This window comes from Gobio gobio, assembly GCF_949357685.1.
Source record: "Gobio gobio genome assembly, chromosome: 23".
In the NCBI taxonomy this organism is placed as follows: Eukaryota; Metazoa; Chordata; class Actinopteri; order Cypriniformes; family Gobionidae; genus Gobio; species Gobio gobio.
The window spans coordinates 18,887,245-18,903,945 of NC_137119.1; the positions used below are offsets into that span (position 1 = coordinate 18,887,245).

At 35.1% G+C, this 16,701-nt stretch overlaps 1 protein-coding gene across 1 annotated transcript in view; it reads right to left on the reverse strand.

Annotated features, from left to right (window-relative positions):
* Positions 1-16,701, reverse strand: part of pou6f2 (POU class 6 homeobox 2) — a 125,173-nt gene that overhangs the window by 79,340 nt on the left and 29,132 nt on the right. The window contains exons 3-4 of the mRNA XM_079805553.1: positions 13,366-13,463; positions 2,503-2,725 (exon numbers count right to left, since the gene is read on the reverse strand). Coding sequence (XP_079661679.1) covers positions 2,503-2,725; positions 13,366-13,463 — 321 coding nt within the window. The remainder of the gene's footprint in view (positions 1-2,502; positions 2,726-13,365; positions 13,464-16,701) is intronic.

Consider the following 16,701-nt stretch of genomic DNA (forward strand, 5'->3'; position numbering starts at 1 on the left):
CTAAGACTGTCTGGCAGAAGCGCTGTGCCAGCAGCTCTCCATCAATGGGGGGTGGGGGGGGGGTGGGGGGGGGGGGGGGGGTTGATAGGATTGGGGGATTGTGGGACACTGTGACTGGCTGTAGGGAGAGCAGACACAGTCACATCATTTAATGTCACATGGCACCCATGACACTACGCCCTTAGAGAATCCCCCAGGTTCTGATTCTAAAACTGAGAGGCCTAGTCAGAATAATTCACACTAGTTTATCACTTTTCTGTTTGCATTTGCACCACAGATAAACACAATAACAATGTTCTCGATTTGAGAGCAAGAAGTACTTAAAGGGATAGTTCACCCAAAAAATTAAAGGTAGCGGCTATATACTATTTACACTAAGTGACAATAGCAGCATTTTCTTAGTGATGCTATTTACACTACGTAAAAATAGTGGTATATTCTATTTACACCGTGTAAAAGTAACAGTTAAATAGTTGTGTAAATAGTAATTAGATGCTATTTATACTTTATTTTGGAAGATACATACTATTTGCACCTCAGTATTGTTGTACATTAACAGGGTGCAATAAAATAACAGAGTGTAAATGATTATATTTATAAAAATTATTAAATGGATGCCGTCTTAATGGGACCATAAAAGTCCTCCCTACACCTACCCCTAAACCCTACCCAATAAATACTCTTATTATTATTAAACATTTTGTTAGGCACTTTATTTCCACTTTTAGAAAATTATAAGGGAGAAGAACGAGCTCGGCAAAAGGCGAATTCGAACCCGGGTCGATTGCGTCAAAACAGAGTTCCATGAGCCTTACGCTCTACTGACTACGCCACTGAAGACATTGAAATACACACGTCTTTTTTGATCTTTTGTGGCCCAACCAGGCATTGTTGGGCGGAGCTAGTGTGAATAGCGCTTGCCAACAAGGCACGCTATTAGCACTTGGTGTAAATAGACACAAAATGAAATCACCCTCATGTTGTTCCAAACCTGTATGGCTTTAGAAAGAAATTCATAGTATTTGGTTTATCCCCCTTTTGTGCAAAAATTGTAAACATAACATTTTAGTAAAAAAAAAAACATATATATATTAAATGTCAATGACAAAAAAACAGCAAAATGTTGACAAAATTCCTTTTTTATATATAAAATACTAAAACTTAATTACACCAAGATTAAATTATTTTGAATCCTAGGTTTTCCATATAGTCTCAGACTCTACTGTTCAGTCTTAGAGTCTGAAAAAAAGAATCTACCAACTCCCTAAAAACATTGTTGCCGATGCCGAACAAGTATAAAAAAAAGTAAAGTAAATGTCCAGTTAAGACAGACAATTAATGGACCATTAAAATTCACTCCAGTATAGTACCACTTTCTAGGATCCATTTTAGAGTGTCCTCATGTGAGGCAGGCCCCACAGGCACATTATCGTGACTGAGGGAATTCTGGGAAATTTTAGATATTTATTTAGCCCATGTGAGCGTTTATTAAAAGCCTAGACGCGCTCTGATGCGTGTTGTTATTTATGCATGTTTGTGTCCATTAGAGACTTCTTCTCCATCCCACTATTTTAGCCATCCGTCCATCCATCTCTTCGGGACAACCTGTTTCCTGCCGTGCATTATTTTAATCTTCGGCCTCCTCCTCCGAAAAAGGAAAACGTGCTATTTTACATGCACTCAAATTTATAACCTATCATTTTTTAGTCAGGCATTAGAGAAGGCACCTCATCTAAGATTTATGACTGACGGTTTCCCCCTTCCACCCCTCAATCTAATGGTATAAAAGAGACAATGTTTTAAACATTAAAATGAAAACCATTTACAACTATGATCAAAAGAGAACATTCGTGCATTAAAGTTTAAAAGGCGGGGAGAAGTATGGACGTGCGGACTGAAGGAAAGAGGAGGGGGAGAGATAGAGGTAAAGAGGAGAAGACACAAGCATGCTAGTGAATACTCCTACTGAAAGAAGAAAGAGCCTTAAAGTGCTTTTGCGCTTCGTTGCAAAACGCTGACCTGTAATGAATGTGAACTACTTTCCCCGCCTATATCACTCTGATCCTCCTGTCCTCTGCCTTTCCGGGCACTTTCTGCAGGTATAACTTAAACGTGAACTGTTTGGATTTTGAGATGGCACCACTTTTATGAGTCCCAAAAACACAACAAACTGTAGACCAAATGTTGTAGACAGAACATTTTCATGATATCCCCTCGTTGAATTTGACTTTACAGGCTCTGATGGTACTTTTTAACCCTTGCTCTAATATGTGTATTCATTCAAGTGTGTATTCTTTCGGTTTATAGATTAAAATAAATAAACAACAAAAAGCTAAATAAGTAATAAAATGTGCATGCATATGTATATGTCCCGAAAACTTAACACAGCATGTGCATTTGATGACCAGAAGTTCGCATTATAGACCATTAGCATTGTCAATAGAATTAAATAAAAAAAATTAAAACAAATCAATGTTGATACTGATCAGTAAATACTCATACCTTGTAGATTCTGTAGGGGGAGTGTCATGATGCCACCAGCAGCAGCGGCTGCCACCAGGCCCTGTATGTTGGCAGCAGTGGGCAGAGAGAGAACCAGGCCCTGCTGTCCACCCAGATGCCCACCAGCGTTAAAGGGAATCAGAATGGGCTGGTTCAGACCCGGAGCTCCACCGGACATCACTCCACTAACCGCCGATGCCAGCTGCTGAGCAACCAGTAGAGACTGAAAGAGAGGAAGTTTAACAGTAAGTCTATGATGTATGAATATATACAGTATATATATATATATATATATATATATATATATATATATATATATATATATATATATATATATACAGTATATATATATATATATATTATATATATATATATATATATACACATATATATATATATATATATATATATATATATATATACACACACATACATACATACACACATATGTCTGGTCACTATCTTTGTGGGGACTCTCCATAGATGTAATGGTTTTTATACTGTACAAACTGTATATTCTACCCCCTTACACTAACCCTACCCCTAAACTTACCAATCACAGAAATCTTTCAGCATTTTTACATTTTCAAAAAACTCATTCGGTTTATAAGCTTGTTTCCTTGTTTCCGAAGGGAGTGGAAATGATGATTTCTGCGCATGATTTACTGTCAATGCATACATTAAAGAACACAGACACAGTCGGATCATTTCCATAATGAACGACGCAATTTACCAAGAGCAGCGCAAATTAGAGTCTGGGAAAAGACATGATTTTTTGGGGGGCTTTAAATAATGGCGCAAATACCAGTGAATTGACTAGCTCAAACCTTAGTGATCTGAAATTTTGGTGAAATTTCCAGTACCTCCCTTCGTGTATGTAGCTACAGTACACAATTATTTTATAAAAAATTATTTCAAAAAGGGTTTTTTCTAGGACTGTCGATTTAACACGTAATTCGATGAATTAGTTATGGCAAAAAATGACGCGTTCAAATTATTAACGCATTTAACGCACTTGCCCCACCCCAGACCTACTTAGGTCATCTTACATTTCATACAGTAGATTAATAAAGAATATGATGCAGGGCATCAACTCTGTGTGATGTGTGATGAAGCCTAAAGATATGAGGCAAAAATGCCCCTGTTTGAGTTTGTCTCAGCCAGAGTGTTTTTACAATGGGCAAGTTTGTTGTGGTCTGCGTCAGAACACGATTGTTCCCGCCGGTGCTATGTGCGAAACTGCGAATACACATATACATGCAGGCTCATTCTTCCTCGTATCCGAGGTAAATCATCAACCCTTACATGTGTATTATTGAACTAAATACATCATCATCTGATAAAACGCATGCGCAGGTTACTTTTCTTGCGCACCTGTGTCCGTGTTGCTTTCACATTCATAGTTTGAGCGCAAGTTGCGCAACCAAACTCGAATTCAGTAACCCTGAGCTCAGCTGAACTCGCATGACAGCTTTCACATTACCAAGTTTTCATGAGAACCGTGCCCCGTTTCAAACTAAACTGCCAGTGTGAAAACGTCTACACATTTACATCATGATATACAGTCGGCCTATAAGCAATATCACACAAGTAACGAGTGCTATGTCACATGAGTTCTGTTTTTCTGTCCAAAATAGCACGAGCGCAAATGCAAATGCTATACAACAGTTTAATAAAATAAATAAGTTAATATTTGTGTTGTTTTAGACAACATTGTGTTGTTTTTTGTCTGTTTTGCTCCGTTTTGCCAAAGAAAATATAAAGACAAAGCAGAACTGTTCGTCTCCGATTCTGAGCAATAAACAGCGTTTCATTTCTGAATCTGCGTTTTGAATGAATCGGGTAAACCAATGATTCAATGGACCATAAAGAGAACCATTTAGCCTACATTTACCATTTTCATAAAGAGAACCATTTATTTCATCGAATCGAATAAATGACTCAGTTAGACTTTTACTGCCACCTACTGGCAGTTTCTTATTTAGAGTATAATTTCATATTTCCATATTAATTTAAAAAAAAACATTAAAAGGTATAGTTTAACCAAAAATATTTATTTCTGAAGCTTTTTGTATTGTCTATTTGATTTAATATTTTAGGAGTAATTTCTCAGCCAAATTTGATGTGTGATTAATTAGATTAATTAATCGCCACATTGTGTAATTAATTAAATTAAAAACTTATATTAGATTTTTAATCGCTTGACAGCCCTATTTTTTTCATGTTTCAAATGTTGTAGTACGTTCCTAGTGACCAGACTGACTTACTACATGTGAATAATGCAAAATCTCACCTGTAGTAAGTCACTATAGTACTGGTCACTATGAACGTACTACAACCTTTGGAACATGAAAAAAAAAACTTTTGGTGAATTACAGTAATTTTTCTGAAAATAATTGTGTATTGTATTGTATTTCACTTGTAGTAAGTCAGTCTTACCAATAGGAACCTACTACAAGCTTTGGAATTTGAAAATGTCTGTTTTTTAAATGTTAAAATGTCATTTTAATTAATACAAATTATACGTTTCATGACAGTAGGTTTTTAATGCCAAGAAAGGGTTTGCGCTGCATGGCGCAAGCTGCTAGTAAATCTGGCCCATGTTTTTTTGAGTAAACGCTGTACTTATTCAAAGAAACTTCTTTATTTACCCTTGCTCTGCAAACAAAGGCGATCCAAAATGTTTGTGGCACTTCATTCAAGTTTGAGGCGGTGAGGAGTTTTGAGTTTTTACTGACAGTTTGATGAACCAATGGAATTACAAGGTTTAGTCAAAGCTCTTTTTAATACTTTCCACTTGTTAAATATTTGCAAAAACCACAAACAGACATAAAGGGTGACCAATGGTAATGATTTATGAAGAGAAAAAATGTTCATGACGAAATATGGAAATACGAGGTTCTACTGCTCCTTCCTACATTTCAGCATTTTCTCATTCTCACTCACTCTCTCTCTCCTTTTTACACATTCGCTACATTATCATCACTCCCGTTAGCATTTATTGCAGCTTCTTTGGCTTGATCTTGTACAGTCAACCTGTATTACTGAAGACTTTTCCATTTAAGTCAGATTATTCAAGCATTGTTTCTTCAGTGATGGGTTTGCGTACTGACAACAGTGTCAATTCTCAAACTCTTTAGGGCTCCACAGATGAATGAAAGCTATAATAAAAGAATGGAACGACATGGAATAGAATGTCATTATTCAAACATTAAAAATCAACATTTTCAAGATGGGAGGTTCTAGAGAAAACTTTCAAACTGAAAGCGGTTCACTGACAAGGCATAAGACAAGGCATACTCATTGCTTTAACATTTCATTTACAACAAACATCTTGAATCCAATGGTAGGCTAATCAGCATAAAACAACACCATTAATATTCTTTCTCCATCTAAAAGGAAAAAAAAAAACAGACTAAAAGAATTTGTCAAAAAGACAAAAACCTTTCTTATAGAACATACTGAGAGATGTCATTTGTCATTTCATTCACTTTAAACATCGACATAAAAAGCGCAAAAAAAAAAAAATTAACCAGCCAAAGGAAGACAACAAAGACTCTTCTGACAGCTGTGTGACATATGCTTAATCTTGCTGTTTTAAGTGTGTGTGATGTTGGTTATTTGAGGCACAAAATCAAAGATTGTCTGCCAGCATCTCATCTCAATCTCAAAGTAAATGCCATTGCCTGGTTTGCCTCTGTGCACATATGCTTGAAATATTTGCTTTTTGAATAAGTCAGTTTAGAAGTCTATATGGTTGACATGTTCTTGAGAGCTAAGAATATCGTATAAAAGTTTGGGGTCTGAACAATTTTTTATGTTTTGGAAAGAAGTCTCTAATGCTTACGGCGGCTGAATATATTTGATCAAAATACACTAAAAGTAAAAGTGAAAATATAAAATTGTTGTTTTCTGTTTTAATATAAAAAAATTTAACACTTAAGTTTAGGATCCAATTCTCACAATTAACTAGTTGCTTATTAGCACACTGTAAAAAAAATTTTTTGGAACAATTGTGACTAATGATCATTACATATTGGCCCAATAAATGACTTCCAAATAATTATCCCCATGCAAAAAGATGCATTGTACTAATCATAGCTTAAGGTCTTAACTCAAAATTAAAATTGTATATTCACCGAACATATTTAATTGTGCTCAGTCAATCTATGAAGTCGAAGTGAAAAATCCATGTTGGCTGAACAAGTCCTACGTCCGAAAAACTGTATACGCATGCGCAAAATGCGCTTGAAAAAAACCGTTCGTGTGGAGATTTCAAATGCGGCAGGCGGGAGCGGCAGCGCGAGCGGAGCCGAACCAGCAGGTGCTGAAGACGGAAACAGACATTCCCAAGAGAATAGAGAGATATTCATCTCACAAAGACGTTGGTGAGTACTTAGCACTGAAATTATTCTACAGAGTTTTGCTTTATGACCCGGTATGAAGTTTAAAATACATTTTGTAGAATCACGAGTTCATGCATTCATTGGTTTCATGCGTGTGTTCTCGTTTACTCTAAGGGTAGCCAATAGTTTTATTTTCCTCATGTCTTATATAGCTAAAATGATAGGTAATAAGTAAATTAAGTCATTTGAGTGATATATGCGGCATGCAACCTTTGAACACGGTGCCGGAGATTGCATTTGGCGTCGACCTCTTTCAGGGTTAAAGTTATTGCCTTTTAATATCAAACACGTCAGGCTCGTGGTTTTCTTATGCCCATTCATTCGTCTCATCCTCATTATATAATGAAGTAACTTCTGTTCTGTCATTTGCCAGATGTGATGCAGGGAAACTTTGCCAATAATGTTTATTTGCAGGTTTTTAGCATGCAGTTCCGTGTTTTCTTCACCACTTTAAGACATCCTGTTATGCAAAAGACTTCTTGAATATTCAGAGTTTTCCTTATTGAAAATAAGGTATTTTCACCAAATATCCTGTGTTGGAATTTACTTGTTAATAAAGTAATGTGATAAATGTCAACCCTGTTGTCTGTGTTCTGTATTTTTTAAGTCATTTTTGTCTTTTGGGACAGTGAGAAATAAACAATTGTTACTACAATTTAAAATATTTAATTGGACCAACCTCACAGTTTCACTGTAAAACATTTCTCCAATTCAAAATTTTCTAGTGAGCGATCACATCAAAATTTTTTAGTTGGCCAAATTGAAAAATTTAGATGTGATCGGTCACTAGAAAATTTTAAATTGGAGAGGCCTGACATTTTTTACAGTGTTGGTAAATTACATTTTTCCATTGGCTCAACATATTATTTCTAATTGAGCCCATGTTAACAGGCTGTTGCCACAATTGATAAAATTCAATTCACAGAAATTCAATTTGGCCAATTGAAAAATTTAGATGTGACCAGTCACTAGAAAATTTTGAGTTGGGAAGATTATACATTTTTTACAGTGCATGCATATTACTATGATATTGGCTGTGTATTAGTATAATCTTAAGTTTCAGTGATTAGTTCTTAAAAGAACCATATTTTCTTAGTTTGAAGAAAGTTTGAAAAATCTAAAGAACCTTTTTCTGATATAAAGAGCCTTTTGTGCAATGGAAAGGTTCCATGGATATCAAAGCTTCTTTGCATAATGATGCCAATAAATAACCTTTATTATATAAAAGAGTTATAAAGCACATATTAATGCCTTATTCTGCAAGACCATATTCTACATCCCTTAATCCTACCCAATACCTAAACTTAACAACTACTTTACTAACTATTAATAAGCATTAATTAGGAGTTTATGGAGGCAAAAGTTGTAGTTAATAGTTAACAGTGAGAATTGTACCCTAAACTTAAGTGTAACTGAAACTGAAAACTTAATTTATTCCTGTGGCAAAGGTGCATTTTTAGCAGCCTTCATTCTAATATGTTGATTTGGTGCTTGAGAAACATTTCTCATTATTATCAATGTTAAAAAAAAGTTGTTTTTCATTTAAAAAATAACAACTTTTTAACAGCAGTGTGTATACTGGGATCAGGATTTAAACCAAGGTATCAATGTTTAAGAAAAAATAGGATCATAAAATATCTATGGCACAGGTAGATTGTTCTTCAATCTATAAATAAAGGGTTAGATTAAGAACCTCCATGACCCACATTTTACATGTTTTTATATTTCAGGAATGTAGTTAATTGAACTTAAAAATGCAGCCATTTTAGTATGGCTTTGTTTGAATTATTTAAAAGGATGAAATTTGTCTATAGCACTGGGCTTGGCATGTTCGTACAAATCAACTAACTCTTAACGGTCCATTCTGAACCCAACTCATAGTACAGAGGAAATTATTAAAAGGGCACTTGACCTAAACAACAGAGCTCAACAGCCTCCATCAGTCTGAAGATGACTAAAACCAGATGGATAGCTTAGAGCTTAAGACAAACTTTATAGAACACTGAGTCCCTTTGGTATAAAGATGGTTAACCAGAGTATTAAAAGCTCTTTATATAATATGAAGATGTGTTAATTCATTGGTTCTTTTGGTATGAATGATTTTGTTTTCTGTATATTTACATACCACACATTTTTGAGACTTGGTACCTGATACAAAACAACTTTACCAGTCATTATTTTTATATTCATCACAAATCATGTTTAATCTGCTATAAAATCACAAAGTATCTGGTGATTTTTGTTTTAGTTTTTTTCGGTAATCAGTAATAAAAGTAATTGTGTTTATATTTTGTGCCAGAAAATTTAAATAAATTGTGGAATTTTATATAATTTCCCTAATTTTGAGCAGGTCATGACGTGAATATAAAAATACACATTTAGTGAGAAAATGGAAAAAGCTAGCAATTGCACCCAAGTATGTTGGAAATTAACAGATTAATATATTCTTTAAGCTACTATTTATTTAAAACAAGTAAGATTTATCAGAGTAAAATAAGATACTTTTTTAAAAAAAAGAAGACTTTCTGGTCATCAAATATTAGTGGAACATGTTCATAGATAATGAGATGAACTACACCTGTGGTTACTTTATAGGACACCTGTGTGAACATGATGACAACTGACTTCATGCATCCACAAAAACACCTGTATTCAAGGAATCTAACTGCGATAAAATACAATTTTAGTTGTTATAATTTGAATGGGTTTTTGCCAAGGAATACAAACTATTGTGTTGTGTCCAGCAGAACGCATGTGTCAGGAACCATGGGAGGGCCATATAGTCCTTGACTCAGCATGAAAACCAGATCTTCTCTCTTTCTTTTTTCATGTTAGATTCACTAATGGCTCACACCGTTTTCCCATCAGCCCTCTCTCTAAGCGACAAGGCAGCTGACAAACTGATCTGAACCCCAGCATGTCTGTGAAATGGGATCCCCCAGGATCAAAACACACTTTAAAATGGCTGAACAACTCCTCACTCAAAATACCCTTGGGATGTTTAAGTCACGCTACCACATCGCTGCTCCTAAATTTCCATTTACATATACTAAAAACACTTTTTTGTGGCATATTGTGGCATATTTGAGATAACATTTCAAAATTGTATTGAAGATTTCATTGTACATGTGAATTTTGTATTTTATATAAGCTCAGTATTATATATTTTTTTTGTCTTAAACATAAACGTACTTATTATATATAGATTTTGCTGACAAATATGGAGAAAAAGTTAACTTTTACAAAAAAAAGTAAGTATTAAGTAAGTACTAGTGATGTGTCAGATTGTAATGCCATGGCACTTTGATACATAATATAGTATTGAATGATTAAAATACAATAGTATTTATGGTACTATAATTTATATATATAATTGTTTTTACTATGGCATTACCATAGTAAAATGTATATTAAAAAACATGAAAATACCATGGTAGCTTTTGTTAAAGATTTGGAATCTCATGCTACACTCCTTCAGGATTCGAATACGTTTCGGAAAGTTTTTTTCCGAGTATGGCCCTGTATGACATCATAAAGGGTGGAATTCCTTGTATGGCCACTTCTCCCGGATGAGCGCATGCCACATCATACAGAACTAGAGCAAGAGCACATCTATCAATGAGCTTCGTTCGGGTTACAGAAGTCACCGGCAGCGCTGTCATTTTATTTTTAGACCACAAAATCAACAATTTCACTAAAGAAGTGTGTTTCTGGTTGTGAGGGAAAGATAACCTTGTTCAGCTTCCCAAATAACCCTGCATTAAAGAAACAGTGGATACAGTTTGTATTTCCAGAGCAGCAACAGAATTCTGCAAGTGTGTTTGTTTGTTTCCAGTCATGAGTCGAAACCACAGGCGGTGAGTGAAACTGCGTCAAATGTCTGTGTTTTGTTGGCAATCGGCATGTAAGTGCATATAATGTAAACAACACGAACGTATAGTAAATCAAAAGTTATCCAAGGATAATGTCATGATGTATGTGTGTGTGTGTGTGTGCTTGTGACTGTTTAGCTGATTAGCTTATGTTAATTAAATTTAGTAGAATCAGTACTGAATGTATGAGTTTCCAAGAACCTTTGAGCCATAAGCAACACGCCATACCTTTTTGATCTGGCTTTTGGGATTAAATTACCCTTTTCTTTTCCCAAAATCCCCCCATCTCATCCCTCTTTCTAATAAGAAGAACGGAGGGAACGGCTCAGCGGAGGAAACGCTGAAAGATTACTCGTAATCAGACTGATAGCAGTGCGAATGAAGCCAGAGGCACAGGAAAGAGTCGGACCCATGTAGGGCTAACTGCCCTCTTACTGATCCAGTTCCGTAATGGCAGTGCACACAATATCCGTCTCTAGAGTGAGAATCCATCAAAACATATTGATCCAGAAACAAGGGAATTGGCCATGGCACAGAGAGAGAGCAGTGTGGCTGAAAAGTGTTTGTTTCTGTGGGACTGTCCTGACAGGGTTCATCTATTAAGGCAGAGCTCAGGGGAACGAGAAGACAAGGGCCTGGACATCGCTGCGGTGTGTTGAGCTGGATATGGCAACAGACAATGATCATTCTCCATCTTTTGAAAGAGCTTGTTTGTTCTACTCATCCTAAAAAGACCACGGTTGATTTTCTGTGAGTATGTGAATGCCTATTTGTTTTATTGGGACATTGGTTAGGTGTTGGGTTGGATGGTATGCTCCCTGAAGTCATCATAAAGTCATCAAAATGTATCTTTTATTATTTCCTTAAAAGGATAGTTCACCAAAAGTTGTCATAAAAGTGGCTATATGACTTGTGCACCATCTATAGGTTTTCAGAAGCCATTTGATAGATATGTGTGAGAATCAGACTAAAAATGTAGGGCCCCTATCATACACCCGGCGCAATGTGTTTTTGCTAGTTTCATTTTCGCGTTCCGCACCACGTTGTTTAAATAGCAAATGCACTCGCGCCCATCTGTTCACCCATGGGCGAGCTGGTCTGAAAACGAGGTGTGTTCAGGCACATTGTTGGTGTGTTGCTATTTAGCTATTACTAACTGAAAACGACTGCACCATTGACCAACAAAAACCTGGTCTAAAGTCAATAGCGCAGTATTTTTGTGTTATTTAAAGGGCGCAGGAGTAATATGCGCCTATAGGCGGGTGCACAACGCACATACACTCTGCTTATTACATACACATAGTAGCGCAGCAGCACACAGACATTTAAAAATAAAAGGATTTCTCTCTGTAGAATCATTCAGTCTTTCCGCTCACAAATTCCGCCATCTAAATAGCAAATCCGCCATGGTGCAATCGCAACTGTCTTAAAGGGAATTGGAGATGAGACTCTGATTGGTTTATTGCACGTTATGCCCAAAACACACCCATGACTCATTAAGAGACTAGGTACAACCCTTTGAACCATGCGCCTGGCGCGCCGACCATTTTTTCCGTTGTTAAACTAGCAAAAGTGGATTTGGACACGTCCTAAGTGCACCTGCACCATGCACTTCAGACCATGCACTCAGATCGTTAAAATAAAATATTCATTATTACTTTTCTGATGAACATGTCAAAGTGTGTCTGATTTGTGAACAAAACACTATTTTTAATCAATTGTTTGATTCTGACTCATAAAATTTCATTGATTGAATTGAGTTCTTAAATTCAACTCACTGACTCAATAGAGAGAAAGATTATCAGTGAATAACAACATATATTTCTTATAGTGCATCGGTCATATGGACTTTTATAATATTTTTAGGATGCTTTTTAAAAGTTGAAAACTTTGGCCACCATTTATTGTAACTGCATAGAATATAAAATACATACACTATTTAAAATTTCTCCTTTTGTGTTCCTCAGAAAAAAAAGTTACAGTATATAGACTTGGAAAAACATGAGATTGGGTAAATTATGAAATAACTTTCATGTTTGAGCGAATTATCCCTTTAAGACCAAAAAAGTAAATCTTAATACTGTGCAAAGAGAACACGTTTTTAATGTTGGCTAAAAATGCACAATTCAGATGATCTAACAGCTGGATTTGCTCAAGTTTGTGAAGTTAATGGATTACATAATTATTAGATATTCAAAGACTTGTTTAAATTATATAAATGCTATTTGCTGAATGTTGATATATTGTAGCATTTGCCATTCTATCATTATTCTCAGAACTGTCAAAATAAACACTTCCCAAGTTATCAGCCAATGCCAATATCAGCCGATATTTCAGCCTAGTTATAGATATCGGTCGACCACTAATGGCAGATTCTGTCACGCTACTGAAGCTATTTCTTGTAAAAAGCAGCTTGTAACTACACTACATTTTCATGATCCAGTCAGTTGGAAATGGATAAAATCAAGCCCTGTACTTCTTTTTCACTCAGAAATGTCACATTTTAGATGTAAAATGGGTTGCAAATGTCATTTTATATTGACGTCAATGAAATGGTGTGTTGGGTAAAAGGTGTGTGTTCTCACCTGTGGTCCTACTGGGTATGTGGGGTGAGATTGACCCATATGACCATGTTCTGTGGGACTGCTGCTGGCATCAGACTGAACTGAACCACCTCTACCACCTGAGAGAGAGAGACAGAGAGAGAAGATAGACTTATTTGTCAATTCTTAAAGAATAAAATCCTTTTCAATAAATTCCTCTACTTTCCCCTCCCATAACCACATATACAAACACTCAGAGACAGTATCATGCTGTGACGGCAGTGAGCCCTCAGTAGGGTGCTCCGTAACTGCTGCTGTAAAGCGTTTTACCAATAAAAGAGCCTGCACACCATGCATTCTCTGCTAAACACACATCAGCACTGCTACATACAATTCACAGTGTATCCTTAATTCAGCGACTCAAACCAAACATCAATTTACATGCTTGAGTTATGTGCTGATCTGTCAACATACACACATACACAGCGCTGAAATGAGATACTGCGCTACAACACAGATATTACACACCTGCGGTGTTATTGTAATATATTTGAGATACAATTTACTAGTTTTTATCAATACTTTGGATCTCTATTGAGTCAGTGAGTTGAGTTTGAGAACTCAATTCAATCAATTCAATTTTATGAGTCATTAATAGTTTTTAAAAGTGTAATAATATTGCACAATATTACAGTTTTTACTGTATTGTTGAACAAATAAATGCAGTCTTGGTCTGCATAAGAGACTTTCTCTTAAAAAATGGTAACACTTTACAATAAGGTACATTAGTTAACAGTTAACTACATTAGTTAACATGAACTAATAATGAACTGCACGTATAAAGCATTTCATTATCTTTATTAATGTTGATTTCAACATTTACTAATACTTTATTAAAATCTTGTTAACATTAGTTGATGCACTGTGAACTAACATGAACAAACCATGAACAGCTGTATTTTCAGAAACATTAACAAAGATTTAGTCAAGTCAAGTCAATTTTATTCATATAGCGCTTTTTACAATGCAGATTGTTTCAAAGCAGCTTCACAGTGTTAAACAGGAAAATAATGCAACAGTATTTGATTCGGCTGTACAGCAGCTCTGGAGAAAACGGTGATGTCATATAGCTCATTTTAATTATCATATAGTGACAATGTGGGCAGATCAGTAATTTAGTTGATGTATTTAATTTAGTTTAGTAATTCAATTTATTTGGATATTTAGTTAAAAATGTTGCATCCCCAACTGAGCAAGCCAAGCCAAAGGCGAGGAACCAAAACTCCATCAGGTGGCATAATGGAGAAAAATAAACCTTGGAAGAAACCAGGCTCAATCGGTTTCAGCCAATTAACATATGTGTATGAATATTATTCTGGCAACCTTACAGGTCAGACAAATACAGTAAGTATTACTCATGGTTAGTTCATGTTAGTTAATACATTAACTAATGTTAATTAATGAAACCTTATTGTAGAGTGTTACCAAAAAAAAAAAATTCATACAGACTACTAACTTTGGAACGGTGGTGTATTTTCTGCGGTAACTGACAGAATGTTACAGATTCTGTCCATATGCTTAACGTGAACCTGGAACATTGGGACCCATTCACTAACCATGTATATGCATGCATTTGTGCATAAAATCTGCATATGGAAATTCTGACATAGAAATCAATTCCAAAGTATACACTAAAATAGATTTCAATAATGGCCTTTGAAACAAGTAATTGGTTAAGCTATTAATTTTAAAGTTTTAGTATTATTAGAAATTGAATAGCTAAATGAAAAAGTATTATAATTGATACATTTTTTCAATTGTGTGTATCCAAGGCCTATATAAACAGCATAATTTGCTTAAGCATAAAGCATAATTTGCTTTACTCAAAGACTTATATCAGACTTATTACTCAAAAACTCCTATATCAGACTACCTTTTTTGAAGACACAATATTTAATCTTTTTATTATTATTATTATTTATTTATTTATTTACATTAGCTCATGAAACCTGGCTGGTTGATCCTCTTTCAGAAATGTTAAAGAGTCGACATGAGGCTGGTATCAGAGTTCAAATTTTATTGCATTGACTTGAATAAAGCATCATTCAAATATTTTATCATGCATAATTAACTTATGGAGATCATGCCATGTCATCAAAAGTCTATTTAACCAGTGTTTTTTGTGGTGGACTGCCTTTGGTTCAAGGTCATGGCTTGATTCTACTCAAAGCCAACCTATTGCTTTTTCTACTTATATATAGTACTCTTTTTTCCTTTCTTTCCTTCTTTCAAAAGCTGTACCACGAAACACTGAGTAGATTAAAAAACTAATACTGACAAAACTAGCTTGTTGTAACTTGTGCCTACTATATTTCTAACAGGTACGGAGTCTGTTCCTACACTTCCATGCGGTTCTTGTACATTTAATAACTAGGAACAGGAAGGGAGTGACGGACAAAGGAAAACAAAGCAACTGATTTTAAATGGTTCTTCACTTACAGAGGCTTCTCTGAGAATCACCATGGTAACATATCCTCATTATTCCAGAGATCACTGGAGGGTAAAGACCTGTCTCCCTGGCCCTAATCTTACACACACACACACACACACACACACACACCCACACACACACCCACACACACACACACACACACACACTGATCAAATCTAATAAAAGAGTTTGTAATCAAGCTACCCAGCACACTTATGAAGAACATCTGCTGATGACCTGAGGAACACTTAAACCCACTGTTGTTTGGTTAGTGGTCAGACATTCTGAAGTGTGTTTTTATACACCACAAGCTTACGATTAGTTAGTTTTGGTTTCCTCTGAATACCTGCAAATAAATAAATAAATCTTGCCTGCGTGGAAAATTGAGCAAAGTAAAGTAAAGTAAAGTAAAGTCAATAATAAATGTGTCATGACTCAAAAATGTAATAATGTAGTTTGGACTGTTTAACAGTGTTATTGTGTTGGATTGTGTTTCATTGAGTACTATCACACAATTTCCAAGCATAATATAATAAATCAAATCAATCATTCCATCCATCCATCCATCCATCAATCAATCAAGCACAAGAGACTGAGATACGAGTTTAATGTTATCTTGCTTAAATTAATGTTTAAAATTAAAATGATTAATTAACCAAAAAATAATTAAATAATGCAAAACAAATATATGTTATTTAATGAATTTTCTGTGATGCACCAGTTTAATAATGTCTCTATTGTTAATATTTAATTTAATGCAATGTATTCACACTAATTTATGGGTCAATGACATGACGTGCAAGTGCATTATTTTATTTTAAAATAATTTGATAAAATCATGACATAAATCACTTTATTCTATAAAACCTATTTAATTTGTATACATT